This window comes from Emiliania huxleyi (genome assembly GCF_000372725.1).
Source record: "Emiliania huxleyi CCMP1516 chromosome Unknown EMIHUscaffold_171, whole genome shotgun sequence".
Taxonomy (NCBI): Eukaryota; Haptophyta; order Isochrysidales; family Noelaerhabdaceae; genus Emiliania; species Emiliania huxleyi.
In genome coordinates, this window is record NW_005200871.1 from 228,038 (window position 1) to 242,408 (window position 14,371).

The following is a 14,371-nucleotide window of genomic DNA, read 5'->3' on the forward strand; positions in this document are numbered from 1 at the left end:
GCCTGCGCTTTTTCTTTGTGTGTGGTACCCAGGTATCTAGCGCATAGAGCTTTTGCGAGAGAATTGCACTTTTTCTTTCTGTGTGCGCGGGGATATTTTTTTTTCCTTTTTAGCTTAGCCTTTTTTTCGGCGAGCCAGATGATCGGGAACGTGAGGTGCTGTCGGCTCGAGAATGATGCTGTTGCCCCTCATCCCGCTCGCCTGGTCGGCGGCGCGGAGTCCCGCCGTTGCCACGCCGTCGTGGACGGCGGCTCGCTCTCCTACCGTCGCGAGCCCGGCCCGCCGGCATGGCGCGGCGGCAGCAATGGTGGCGACGCCGATCTCGTCGTCCGACATCCCCGCCGCAGCGCTCTTCCTTGAGAAGCCATCGACTGTGCCGTGGGAGGTGCACAAATTCGGCGGTGCCTCGCTCGCCACCGCCGAGCTCTACAAGCAGTGCGCCGACCTCCTCGTCGCCGAGAGTCGCCGCCCCCTCGCCGACGGCGCCGCCTCTGCCGCGCCGACGATGGCCATCGTCTCGGCGCGCGGCGGGGTGACGGACAAGCTGATCGCGGTGGTGGAGACGTCCAAGAGCGACCTTCCCAAGGCGGTCCAGCTCCTCGAGGCCGTCGCCGCCGAGCAGGTCGCCGTTGCGCGCGAGATCTCGTCGCCCGATGCGGCGGCCGCTGTCGAGCGGGCGATCAACGCGGACGTGCGGTCGATATCGGCGACGCTGCAGGCGTTCGCGATGCTGAAGAGCGTGCCGACGCAGGCGCTCGAGGTCGTCTCCGGCTACGGCGAGGTCTGGTCTGCTCTCACCATGGAGGCTCCTGCTCCCTCTGCCTTGCCCTGCCCTGCCCTGCCCTGCCCTGCCCTGCCCTGCCCTGCCCTGCCCTCCTCTGCCTCTCCTCTCCTCTCCTCTCCTCTCCTCTCCTGCTCCCTCTCCTCTCCTCTCCTCTCCTCTCCTCTCCTCTCCTCTCCTCTCCTCTCCTCTCCTCTCCTCTCCTCTCCTCTCCTCTCCTCTCCTCTCCTCTCCTCTCCTCTCCTCTCCTCTCCTCTCCCCTCCTCTCGTCTCCTCTCCCTCTCCTCTCCTCTCCTCTCCTCTCCTCTCCCCTCCTCTCGTCTCCTCTCCCTCTCCTCTCCTCTCCTCTCCTCTCCTCTCCCCTCCTCGGCTCGGCAGCTCACACGCGCGCCTCTTCACACGCAGGCCTACCTCTCTTCCGAGGAACACCTCTTCACACCTCCTCTTCACACCCCTCCTCTTCACACGCAGGCCTACCTCTCTTCCGAGGAACACCTCTTCACACCTCCTCTTCACACCTCCTCTTCACACCCCTCCTCTTCACACGCAGGCCTACCTCTCTTCCGAGGAACACCTCTTCACACCTCCTCTTCACACCTCCTCTTCACACCCCTCCTCTTCACACGCAGGCCTACCTCTCTTCCGAGGAACACCTCTTCACACCTCCTCTTCACACCCCTCCTCTTCACACGCAGGCCTACCTCTCTTCCGAGGAACACCTCTTCACACCTCCTCTTCACACCCCTCCTCTTCACACGCAGGCCTACCTCTCTTCCGAGGGGCACGCCTCGACCTGGCTGGACGCACGCGACGTGCCCGTGCAGACCGCCGGCGAGGCATGTCCGCGACACGTCCACGACAGGTGCGCGTGACGTGTCTCTAGGTGCTCGTCGTGCAGACCACCGGCGAGGCCGGCCTCGGCGACAAGGGCTCTACTAACACGATGGGCACTGACCCTCTCTGGGAGCCATCAGAGGCAACGCTTGCCTCCCCTACCCGCACGGTACCCGAACCCACACCCTACCCCCACGGTACCCGAACCCTAGGCAAAGCTTGCCAGCTGGTGGGCGGCCGACGCGCGCACACAGCTCAGGGAGCTAGACCTGGCTGCCGCCGCGCCAGTGGTCATTGTGACGGGCTTCGTCGCCGCCACGGCCGACGGCGTGCAATACGACGCACATACACACCACGCACCACACACCACACACACACACACACGCACACACACACACACACACACACACACACACACACACACACACACACACACACACACACACACACACACACACACACACGCACACACGCACGCACACACACCACACACCACACACACACCATCCACACGCCCACCACACCACGCTCCCCGGCACGTCCGCGACACGTCCGCGACACGTCCGCGACACGTCCCCGCCGCAGGCGTGCCCACCACACTCAAGCGGTCTGGTTCCGACTACTCGGCCACAATCTTCGCGAAGCTGATGAGCGCGTCGCGGATCACGATGTGGAAGAACGTCGACGGCGTGTACACGGCGGAGCCGCGCCGCGTGCCCTACCCGCACGGTACCCGAACCCATACCCCACCCCCACGGTGCTCGAACCCTAGGCGGACCCGCGCCGCGTGCCCGAGGCCTTCCCGATCGACTCGCTCAAGTATGACGAGGCGATCGAGCTCGCCTACTTCGCAGGAGGCGAGGCGTGAACGGCGTCTCTTCACACCTCCAGCTGTGAACAGGCGATGGAACTCGCCTACTTCGCAGGAGGCGAGGCGTGAACGGCGTCTCTTCACACCTCCAGCTGTGAACAGGCGATCGAGCTCCCCTACTTCGCAGGAGGCGAGGCGTGAACGGCGTCTCTTCACACCTCCAGCTGTGAACAGGCGATCGAGCTCGCCTACTTCGCAGGAGGCGAGGCGTGAACGGCGTCTCTTCACACCTCCAGCTGTGAACAGGCGATGGAGCTCGCCTACTTCGCAGGAGGCGAGGCGTGAACGGCGTCTCTTCACACCTCCAGCTGTGAACAGGCGATCGAGCTCGCCTACTTCGGCGCGCAGGTGCTGCACCCCTCCCCTACCCCCGCGGTACCTGCACCCATCCCCTACCTCCACGGTACCCAAACCCTCCTTCGGGGCGCAGGTGCTGCACCCGTCCGCCATGACGCCCTGCATCGAGGCCGACATCCCCATCTACGTGCGCAACATCTTCAACCCGGCCCACCCTGGCACCGTCATCACCGGCCGCGCCTGCTCGCTCGAGACCTCGTCGCTGGGCTGGGCGGGCGAGGTGAAGACCGCGCGGAAGCAGCTGCGCAAGGCCGCGTGCCCCGTCCCGCTCGGCGACAACTCCGCGCCGATCAAGGGAGTCACCTCCGTCGACTCGGTCGCCATCCTCAACGTGCAGGGCACCGGCCTGATGCCGTCGGTCGAGGTGTTATTAATTAACGATTACTCAACGATGAATTAACTATCAATTAGGCACCGGCCTGATGCCGTCGGTCGAGGTGGTATTAATTAACGATTACTTAACTATGAATTGACTATCAATTAGGCACCGGCCTGATGCCGTCGGTCGAGGTGGTATTAATTAACGATTACTCAACGATGAATTAACTATCAATTAGGCACCGGCCTGATGCCGTCGGTCGAGGTGGTATTAATTAGCGATTACTTAACTATGAATTAACTATCAATTAGGCACCGGCCTGATGCCGTCGGTCGAGGTGTTATTAATTAACGATTACTTAACTATGAATTAACTATCAATTAGGCACCGGCCTGATGCCGTCGGTCGAGATGTCGTCGCGCCTCTTCTCCGTGCTGCACCGCGAGCGTGTGGCCGTGCTGATGATCTCGCAGGCCTCCGCCGACTCCTCCATCTGCCTCGGCATCCAGGAGTCCGACGCCGACCGCGCGCTCGAGGCGGTGCGCGCAGAGTTCTTCCGCGAGCTCGACGCGACGGAAAACATCAAGGCACGCGGAGGCCGACTGAAACACAGAAAGAGACGGCCAGACACGCCGCACGACGAGACCACGTTTGGGACACGCCACACGAGGAGATCTACGGTTGGCCCCACCGACGCCCTGTGTTGCTCCAGATCTCGGGCATCTCGATCGAAGAGGACAAGTCGATCGTGGCCGTCATCGGCGAGGGGATGGCCTTCCGGGCACTTAATCAACTGTTCACTAACTGTTGATTAACTATTAATTAGGCGAGGGGATGGCCTTCCGGGCACTTAATCAACTGTTGATTAACTGTTGATTAACTATTAATTAGGCGAGGGGATGGCCTTCCGGCCGGGCACCGGCGCAACCTTCACAAAGGCGATGGCCACGGCGGGCGTCAACATCCGCGCCATCGCGCAGGGCTCGTCGGAGCGGCAAATCCGCTGATGGTGGAGCGGGGGGAGGTTAATTAACTATTCATTCACTGTCAATGAACTATTGATTAGGCAAATCTCGCTGATGGTGGAGCGGGAGGAGTGCACCAAGGCGTTGCGCGCCGCGCACGCCGCGCTCGCCCTCTCGGACACACAGGCGGGCAAGAGACGCCGTTCACACCCTCCCCAGCGGTGGCAGCACGCCGCCCTCATGATCTGCTGCTGCGAGGCCATCGGGAATAGCTCCAGCCGCCTTGAGGTCCTCTCACATACGCCCGCAGGTGCCCACTGTGGTCGTCCGCACACCACACACACACCAGGCCTCACCTGCCCGCACACCACACACACACACAGCAGGCCTCACCTGCGGTCAGGTGTCCATCGTGGTGCTCCCTACCCCCACGGTACCCGAACCCATACCCTACCCCCGCGGTACCCGAACCCACCCGCAGGTGTCCATCGTGGTGCTTGGCTCGCTCGCCGAGGCGGGCGAGTCGATGGCGGGCGAGCTGTTAATTAACTATTAATTAACGATTAATTAACTATTAATTAGGCGGGCGAGTCGATGGCGGGCGAGCTGCTCAAGCTCCTCGCAGGGACGGGCAGGCTCGCGTACCGCGGCTCCTCCCTATATACACACATATGTCCTTTCCTAGACCTTTCCTAGAGCCTGCCTGGAACCTTCCTGCAGGCTCGCGTACCGCGGCTCCTCCCCGTCCTTTCCTAGACCTTTCCTAGAACCTTCCTGGAACCTTCCTGCAGGCTCGCGTACCGCGGCTCCTCCCCGTCCTTTCCTAGACCTTTCCTAGAACCTTCCTGGAACCTTCCTGCAGGCTCGCGTACCGCGGCTCCTCCCCGTCCTTTCCTAGACCTTTCCTAGAACCTGCCTGGAACCCTCCTGCAGGCTCGCGTACCGCGGCTCCTCCCCGTCCGCACTCACCGGCGCCACCGCGCAGCTGCCGACCTCGCTCGACGGGCTGGCGATCGACCTTAAGGTTAACTAACTGTTAATTCATCGTTAATTAATATTTAATTAACCTCGCTCGACGGGCTGGCGATCGACCTCAAGGTTAACTAACTGTTAATTCATCGTTAATTAATATTTAATTGACCTCGCTCGACGGGCTGGCGATCGACCTCAAGGTTAACTAACTGTTAATTCATCGTTAATTAATATTTAATTGACCTCGCTCGACGGGCTGGCGATCGACCTCAAGGTTAACTAACTGTTAATTCATCGTTAATTAATATGTAATTGACCTCGCTCGACGGGCTGGCGATCGACCTCAAGGTTAACTAACTGTTAATTCATCGTTAATTAATATTTAATTGACCTCGCTCGACGGGCTGGCGATCGACCTCAAGGTTAATTAACTGTTAATTCATCGTTAATTAATATGTAATTGACCTCGCTCGACGGGCTGGCGATCGACCTCAAGGTTAACTAACTGTTAATTCATCGTTAATTAAGATTTAATTGACCTCGCTCGACGGGCTGGCGATCGACCTCAAGGTTAACTAACTGTTAATTCATCGTTAATTAATATTTAATTTAACCTCGCTCGACGGGCTGGCGATCGATCTCAAGGTGACGGCGCTGGCGAGCGCCTCCGCCTCCGTCCTCTCCAACGACGGCATCGACGTCGCGAGCCCAAACCTGTGGGCAAGTAATTAACGATTAATTGACGATTAATTAACGATTAATTAGGCATCGACGTCGCGAGCCCAAACCTGTGGGCGACGGCGTCGAGCTCCGTCGGCGAGACGCTCGAGGGAGTCACCTTCGCTTGATTAACTATTAATTAGCGACTAATTAACTCTTAATTAGGCGAGACGCTCGAGGGAGTCACCTTCGCGGGCTGCGGCTACGCGGAGGAGGGCGAGGACTGCCTCGAGATGCTGACGACGCACTTGCTCGAGGACTTCAACGGCAACCGCATCGTCATCGACGCGACCGAGGACGCGCGCGTCGCGGAGCACTACCCGCGCTGGCTCACCCTCGGCGCCCACAATGGTCTCGTCCAGCACGCTCTACTTCTCGGACCTTTCCTAGACCTCTCCTGGAACCTTCCTGCAGGCGCCCACATTGTCTCCTCAAACAAGCTGGCGACGGGAGGTCCGCCGCCCACCGCTACCCATCCCCCGAGCTGCCACACCCGAGCCGCTGCCCCCGAGCCGCCACCCCAAACGGTCTAGGCCCGCTCGCAACCTACCGCGCCGCAAAGAACGCGCGCTCCGACGCAAACACGCAGTGGCTGTACGAGTGCTCCGGGCCCGGCTCCGGCCTGCCGGTCATCTCGACGCTGCAAGACATGCAGCAGACGGGCGACCGGATCCGGCGCGTCGAGGGCGTCTTTTCGGGCACAGTCAACTACGTCCTCGAGTCGGTCCGCGGCGGCGCGCCCTTCTCCGAGGCTGTGGCGGCGGCGGTGGCGGCCGGGTACGCGGAGCCCGACCCGCGGGACGACCAGCTGTGAACGGCGTCTCTTCACACCTCCTGCTGTGAACAGGTACGCGGAGCCCGACCCGCGGGACGACCAGCTGTGAACGGCGTCTCTTCACACCTCCTGCTGTGAACAGGTACGCGGAGCCCGACCCGCGGGACGACCAGCTGTGAACGGCGTCTCTTCACACCTCCTGCTGTGAACAGGTACGCGGAGCCCGACCCGAGGGACGACCAGCTGTGAACGGCGTCTCTTCACACCTCCTGCTGTGAACAGGTACGCGGAGCCCGACCCGCGGGACGACCAGCTGTGAACGGCGTCTCTTCACACCTCCTGCTGTGAACAGGTACGCGGAGCCCGACCCGCGGGACGACCAGCTGTGAACGGCGTCTCTTCACACCTCCTGCTGTGAACAGGTACGCGGAGCCCGACCCGCGGGACGACCAGCTGTGAACGGCGTCTCTTCACACCTCCTGCTGTGAACAGGTACGCGGAGCCCGACCCGAGGGACGACCTCTCGTGCCTCGACACGCAGCGCAAGATGCTCACTCTCTGCCGCGAGATCGGAGGCGCGCGGCGACGCTTGGGGGCCTCCCCCCCCCCCCCCCTCACGGTACCCCCGCCCATCCCCTACCCCCCACGCTACCCGAACCCTAGGCATGCCCGACCTCGAGCCGGAGCAGCTCCTCGTCGAGTCGCTCTACCCATCCCCTACCCCCCACGCTACCCGAACCCTAGGCATGCCCGACCTCGAGCCGGAGCAGCTCCTCGTCGAGTCGCTCCACCCATCCCCTACCCCCCACGCTACCCGAACCCTAGGCATGCCCGACCTCGAGCCGGAGCAGCTCCTCGTCGAGTCGCTCCACCCATCCCCTACCCCCCACGCTACCCGAACCCTAGGCATGCCCGACCTCGAGCCGGAGGACCTCCTCGTCGAGTCGCTGCTGCCCGCCGCTCTGTCGGGGTGGGCGCCAGACCTCGCCTCCGGGAAGTGTCGAGGAAGTGTCTAGGAAGTGTCTAGGAAGTGTCTAGGTGGGAGCCAGACCTCGCCTCCGGGAAGAGCGTCGGCGTCACAGCATCCTCGCGCCGCCTCCGCGCGCACGCCGCCATGTCTGCTTCACACCCCGCATGCCGTGAACAGGCGAGCAGCTCGCAGAGCAGCTGCGGCCGCACGACGGCGCGTGGGCGGAGCGCGTTGCCGCGGCAGAGGCGGAGGGCGGCGAGCTCAAGCTGATCGGGAGGCTCGATGTCGAGGCTGGCACGGCGCGATACTAGCCGAGATTGGCCGAGATTGGCCGAGATTGGCCGAGATTGGAGGCTGGCACGGCGGGAGACTAGCCGAGAGAGAGACTAGCCGAGCAGCCGAGACTGGCCGAGATTGGCTCGACGTCGAGGCTGGCACGGCGCGGCCGCGGCGGCTTAAGGCGGCGCCGCGGCACAGGACACCGCGCGCCGACGTGGTGGCACGGCTCGGCCGCTGTAGGCGCAGCTGCAGCTTGAGGTCGTCCCGCCGACCGACACGCTCGCCCGGTGCGAGGGCATGCAGAACGTGATCGTGGTGCACTCTGCGCGGTACGGCGCCGCGGCGGGCGGCCCGCTCGTGCTGATGGGGCCCGCGGCGGGGCACGAGCTCAAGGCGATGGGGATGTTCACCGACGAGCTCCCCCTGTATTCATCCCTTACCCCCCACGTTACCCGAACCTTAGGCGATGGGGATTTTCACGGACGTGTTCCGCTTTTCGGGCACGTTCGAAGAGTGGAACATCCCGAAGATCCTATAAAACCGGGAGAAAAGGGGGGGGGGGGGGGGGGAGGTCGGGCCGGGAGGTCTCCGCAAAGGGCTCGCCCCTCCTCCCCGGCGCCGCTTGCCTGCTCGAGGCTGGAACTATCGGGCCCTCTAGCTACAAGCTAGCCCTTGCAGCGCAGACGCTGCAATCACCGGCGGGGCTCGCACCCTCTCGCTGTCTAAGTTGTCTCTGCATGGAAGGGAAAGAGGGAAAATGGGGGTGCGCGCAGCGGGGATGTGCCGTGCGAGGGGGGGGCGTGTGCGAAGTTTGTGGGCGTTTAAGGGGGCCGATGCGGGACTGTAAAAATGAATAAATTGTGCTGTGCGAGCGCCTTGCACGCTAAAGGAGTCGCTTAGGCGGCTCCGGTGGTGTGCCTGTGATAGTACTAGCAGTAGCACGCGCCAGTTCGCACCTCCTCCTCAGGTGGCACCTGTGTCGAGCCTGTCTGCTGTGAGACTGAGAGAGAGTTGTGTTGTTTAAATTCTTACCGTATGCCTTACCGTGTCCACGAGGATGTCCACGAGCCGCTGACGAGGATGTCCACCTCGCTGTAGTCGACGCCGCCGATTTCGACGCCCCCCTCGAGGTTGACGGCCTTGTTGAACGGAGCGTCCGTGAAAGTCACGGACCGTCCCTAACCTGGTTTGTGGAGCTCCCGCAGATGTCTAGACAGTCCTGAGCCTGTCCAGACAGCGTCCAGACAGCGTCCAGACAGCGTCCAGACAGCGTCCAGACAACGTCCAGACAGTGGCACATGGCTCCACTCTTCACAGTCAAGTCTCGTAGTCGTGGCTGGACGACACTGACAGCACCCCTGGCGCTGCCGAGGCCACTCCCCACCCACCCACCCACCCACCCACATACCGCTTGCCGCCCTACTTGCGAACTTCCCTTTTGGGGGGGGGGGGGGGGGGCGGTGCGTCTAGACAACAGAACTTAACAGAACTTGAGGAACTTGAAGTTTTGAACTTGTAGCTTTGTCTAGACAGCTGTCCGTGTTATAGTCGAGGGTCGATCGCCGGCCGGCGCAGTGCTGCTCTGACCGCTCCGCCGGGCCGCCTCCGCGCTCCGGCCTCCGGGCCGCTGCCGCGGAGACGTGCACATAGGCAAGTCGGTATTTTCATATATGAACTTCAAAATAACATTGGCTAATCTAATTCTACCCATCACGACTTGCCAGAAACACCCACACACTATGGGGTCATTGTGTAGCCCTGCTTAGAAGGAAAAGGTTTACTGTGCAAGGTCCGTATGCCTTACCGTGTAGTCGGCCACAAGGGGAAGGGGACAGGGGGAAAGAAAAAGTGTCCGACGATACACCGCACACGAGACGTCTGTCTGTACGGCTTGATAACATCCGACCCTAATTCTCCTAATTCTAGTGCGAGATGTTGTTGAGGTGCACAAGTGCCCACCACTGCCCGGCGCGGCACGCACACCACATGCCGAGGTTGATCAGCAAGGCCGGAAGCAGAGCCTCTAGTTCGAGGCCGTAAATAACGTCCAGCTCATAAATTGCGCCCGAATCGTCTTCAAAGATGCGCAGCATCCCTTGAAGGCTATGGTGGAAGGGGGAGATCCACGACAGGTATTGCACCGGGAGCTGCTCCGCCTCCATAGCATTCCGAGTCGGGAAGACGCCAGCCGTGATGAGGAAGAAGAGGAGGGTGGGGATGGCGAGGAGCTGCGAGACAGTGCCGCTGGGGGCGACTGCCCCCCAAAGACCATTGACGGCGTCAGTCGTCAGGACGCAGAGTATGGCCCAGCCGTACAGCCCGGGGAAGTAGGGCCATGGGATGCCAGTGAAGGAGAAGCTGATCGCAAAGAAGAGGAAATTGCTCACCAGGCTCAGGACCACCTCCACAAGGGTGGAGGTCACCAGGTGCGCGAACACTGCGTAGAGGCGTTCGCTGGACTCGAGCTTCATGGGGACGAAGGGGGGGGGGGGGGGGGGGCGGCTTCACCTCGCCACCCTCAGCCACCGCGCTGACCGCCAGCATGCAGAGCCCGGCCAGCCCGCCGCCGCCCGACGGCGTCCCGTTATGCCACGGTCGCGGCGGCTGAGTTTCGATGCCGCGGAGCTCGGCCTGGAGGGACGCAGCAGAGGCGTAGTCCTCCTTCTCCACCGCCGCGGAGAGCGCCTTGCGGGACGTGGTTGTGTGTCATGATGGTGAAAGGAATCTCTCTCGATCTCAGTGAATCTCGGGAACGATTGCCTTGCGGAGGGGCGCGGCCGCCGGCAGCGGCGACCACCCTGCCGAGGCGCCTGCGCCTGGGTTTTTCAAAGCCAGCCAGAGCAGGGTGATCTCTGCGAGGGAGGCTCCGACTCCCTGAGCACCAACGGCGCTCGCTCGAAGCTCGGGGACGCTTCGGGCAAGGTGCTCGTGCTGTATCGAGAGCGCATGGACTGTAGTCCGTCGCAGCAGCACACCCGAACTCAGGCTGAGCAGCCTGCCTAGTAGGCCGGCCCATTGCGCGCCGCCGCCGCCGGCATTGCTTGCCACAGGCATGCGCGAGGTGTCGGCCTGCGTCGCTAGCGTCTGGATTGCCCGGTCAATGTCTCCGCGAGCGAGCGATGCGGCGGTGGCGTCGGGGTCGTCGTGCGGGGCAAGCAAAAGGCTGAGCTCTTCGATTGAAACGCGCTGCTTGACGAGGTCGAGTTTAGTTGACGTGCAGGTCGCGCGCTCGATGCGAGCAGGGAGGAGCGGGCCGACCGACCCAAAGAGCAGCTGGAGCGCCCGCGGCGTGACGCGGCACTCTCCAGAGATAGAGACGACGCAGCCGCGTGTCAGGCGCTTCGTGCCACCGCGAAAGAAGGGCGAAAGCGCGGCTTCGAGCGCCGAGTCCATCTTCGAGAACACAGTTATGGGTTTCAAGACTGTGAACGGCGCCTTGGAATATCTAAAAAAACCTACCTGTTCACATCCTTGTTATTGAGAAGAAAATACCTCCTGGTGCTGTGCGCTCCGATGCATCTCTCGGCGATCGCGTTCAAGTCGTGATCGTGAGGAGGGCTGAGCTCTGACCCGATGTTGCGTTCGTTGCTGAAGTCGCCGAGAGGAGCGCCGATTCGTGGTCTGAGCGGTGATCGAGAATGAAAGACTGTGCTGTTGAAGTTCGTGATAAATGTTGTTGACTCTCGCTGTGGCGCCGCTCGCCACGCCGTCAGAGTCCGACTGCGCGGCTTGGGCTGCAAGCGGCGAATGCGCCGCAAACCACGAGTACATGCGATCAAACTGCAAGAGCGCCTGCGACTGGAACGAATGCTTGGAGCCCCCCCCGCGGTCAGTTGAATGCGAAGCGGCACCGCATACGCTGTCGGTCGTCTGCCCGGGCCTGTGCAGCAGCTCTGATGCCAACACCTCGCTGCCGCTCGCGCTGCCGTGCGATGGTGATCAGAGATGCCAGCACCCCCCACAGGCAGAGCGCTGCTGCTAGGGGGGGCGGTCTGACCCCCCCCAGCAGCAGAGCGCTGCTGCTGGGGGGGTCGGCCGACCCCCCCAGCAGCAGAGCTCTGCTGCTGCGTGGGGTGGGGGGGGGTCGGCCATGGGCTTAGGTGTGCATGGGGGGTACCGAGCAGTGTGCGGCCGCTCTTGCGACCTGCGTTTGCTTGACTTCGAGACGTTCGGCGGCTTCGGGAAGGGCGTCCGCGCTCTTCTTCGGCAGGCGGCGAATCAGCTGAGTAACAAACTTTCGCACGCTCAGCACCTCGATGAGGTCACATGGACCACCAAGAACTGGCACGGGCAGATGCAGCGTTTGTCCGTCGTTCTCCACACCGCAGTGGCGTGGCAGACGGTGAACGAGCTAGCGTGCGGGGAGAGCGGCACTGCCATTGTGCACGGAGCTAAGTGCATTGCCGTTCTTGACGGAGTCGCTGTCGCGACGTGGGAAGAAGGCGGTGGCGAAGGAGGCGGGCGAGGTGACATCACGCGAGGAAGGCGAGGCGATTTTATCGCGCGACGCTCGAGTCGCTGTTGGCGTCCACCGGGTGGACGCCGCGCGCCGCGGAGGAGATGGCGCGCGAGGAGCAGCGCGCGCATGTTCGACAGATGCGCTGCTTTCGACGCGCTCTACGACGGGGGCTCGGGGTACGGGTGGGATTCCCCGAAAATCCTCTTCGGGGGGCGGCGCCTTCTTCTAGGCGCCCTCGACCCAACATGAGCGGGCGTTGTGTACCTACCTCTCAGGAATTCTTTGCGCCGGTGAGTGTGAGCCGGTGAGCCGGTGAGTGTGCCAGTCCGCGCCAGTCCGCGCCCTTGTCGTGCCAGTGTGCTGTGAGAGAGGCTTGTATTTTAAGAATTCTTTTATAATACCAAAAGGAGGGCTACACGAGGCCCTCTACGCTGGGGCGCCGGCGCCCTACGAAGAATTCTTTGCGCGCCGAGCCGCCCTTGCGCCGCGATCCCGCACCCGTCGACGAAGCTCTTCCCGCGGAAGACCGCGCGTAGCGACGCCTTGACGATCGAGATGAGCGCACTCGAAGCTCGCCCACCTACTGCCCCTGAGAGTTGGTTATGAGTGGGCTCGGCTCCCCCCCTTGGGATCGAAGCTTCCACGACCTCGGGGCGAGGGAACCCTGCTGGGGCGAGCCTTGGCGAGCAGCAGGCTGTGAGCGAGGGTGGCGCGTCGCGAGTGGCGGTTAGCAGCTTCGGTGGCGCGGGTGCTGGCGACTGGCAGAGAGATGCAGACGGCGCGAGAGATGACCCTGCGGAGAGGCGAGGTGACGAGCGAGCCGCGACGGTGGGAGAGGGCTGAGCACCGGCTGCACCGGAGGCACAGGAGCCTCGCACGCCCGACCGTGACGAGAGCGCCCCGACGCTGGCAGCTCAAGCAGCGTCAGGGCGCTACCAGCACCATGGGTACCCTCCCCTAAAAAACGCCGAAATTGAACAGGCCGCGGCGCGGGGTACATCTTGGACTGCCATGCTGGAGATTGCCTCGCTTCTGCTCGTCGCGCTGCCGGCGTCTGCCCTGCCGGTGCGTGCTCCGCCTGCCGCAGTTATTCACAGGCTGAGTGAGTCTCACGACACTGCACCGGTTTGCAGGCCAAAACCGTCGACGATCCGGCATGGCCAACCGCTCGCGGCACCGTCTTTGCGTCAAAGCCCCCTCCCGTGCCCGACGTAGTCGACGATCCGGCATGGCTGATCGCCACTTCCGGCTTCTGCTCGAATCTCAACGTGGTCATGAACGAGCGAAACGTCGAGGCGAGCGAGACGGAGGGCGATACCGCAGCCCACTTCATGGCCGACATCTCCTTCAACTACTACCCGCAGACGGCGGTCAAATTCACCGATTTCCCTCACCACCTCGCGAAGAACATCGAGGGCGACGCGGCAGAGGCGGACGCGCTGGTCTCAAGCGATTGGGACCACAAGAACATCGCGCTGCTCGAGCCGACGTCCATGTGCAGTCCGCAGCAGGGCGATCAGGCATGGGGCATCTCCGTCTTCAAGGTGGAGGAGCACCGCCCTTGCTCGGACGGCGAGACTGCGTGGGAGGGACATCCCTGCGTCCACTACTCCGGCTACGTTTCGGCGGCTACGTCCAATTTTGTCAACGTGAACGAGGGGCGATTCGTTTGCCAGCTGTTCGTCGACTCAAACATATGTGACGACTTATGGGGGGGGTTACCTTCACCTTTTTTGGAATGTGCGAGGGAGCAGGGCATACCCTGGGAAGTTCGCAGCTGAGCTTACCCAGAGAACTCACCCATGATAATCTGAATCTCGCCCTCGGATCGTAGTATCAGAGAGAGACTCCGCACCGGACACCGCCCGGGCACAGACTCCCTACCCATCGGATCGCACAGGGCCCCCTCGGAGCAGCCCACACACAATCACGCATCGGCAGAATTAGTGCCTGAGTCAGGCAGACAGCACAGACAAGGAGAGGAGAGAGAGAGAGGAGAGAGGAGAGGGTGAGGGAGTGTGCACACGTGAGGAGTGGGGAGGGTGTCTGTGGTGGCCTGTAGTCATACT

The 14,371-nt window shown here is 62.4% G+C and overlaps 2 protein-coding genes across 2 annotated transcripts; one reads left to right on the forward strand and one right to left on the reverse strand.

Annotated features, from left to right (window-relative positions):
* Nucleotides 1-355: 355 nt before the first annotated feature.
* EMIHUDRAFT_456186 (hypothetical protein) lies at nt 356-7,763 on the forward strand (the record flags this gene model as incomplete). Its single annotated transcript, XM_005784249.1, has 22 exons — nt 356-805; nt 1,543-1,593; nt 1,665-1,757; nt 1,828-1,942; nt 2,201-2,313; nt 2,388-2,461; nt 2,904-3,207; nt 3,573-3,749; nt 3,875-3,968; nt 4,054-4,156; nt 4,229-4,415; nt 4,710-4,768; nt 5,061-5,145; nt 5,739-5,790; nt 5,865-5,915; nt 5,985-6,170; nt 6,234-6,272; nt 6,353-6,617; nt 7,108-7,169; nt 7,501-7,564; nt 7,633-7,675; nt 7,742-7,763. Coding segments are annotated over exons 1-22 (2,538 nt in total), but the record flags the coding sequence as incomplete, so codon positions are not given.
* Nucleotides 7,764-8,883: 1,120 nt separating this feature from the next.
* Nucleotides 8,884-11,236, reverse strand: EMIHUDRAFT_112555 (hypothetical protein; the record flags this gene model as incomplete). The annotated part of the gene is made up of 4 exons (XM_005784250.1): nt 8,884-8,982; nt 9,985-10,308; nt 10,352-10,528; nt 10,892-11,236. 4 exons carry the CDS (start codon nt 11,234-11,236, stop codon nt 8,884-8,886), a joined length of 945 nt encoding a protein of 314 aa, XP_005784307.1.
* Between the last annotated feature and the right edge of the window lie 3,135 nt (nt 11,237-14,371).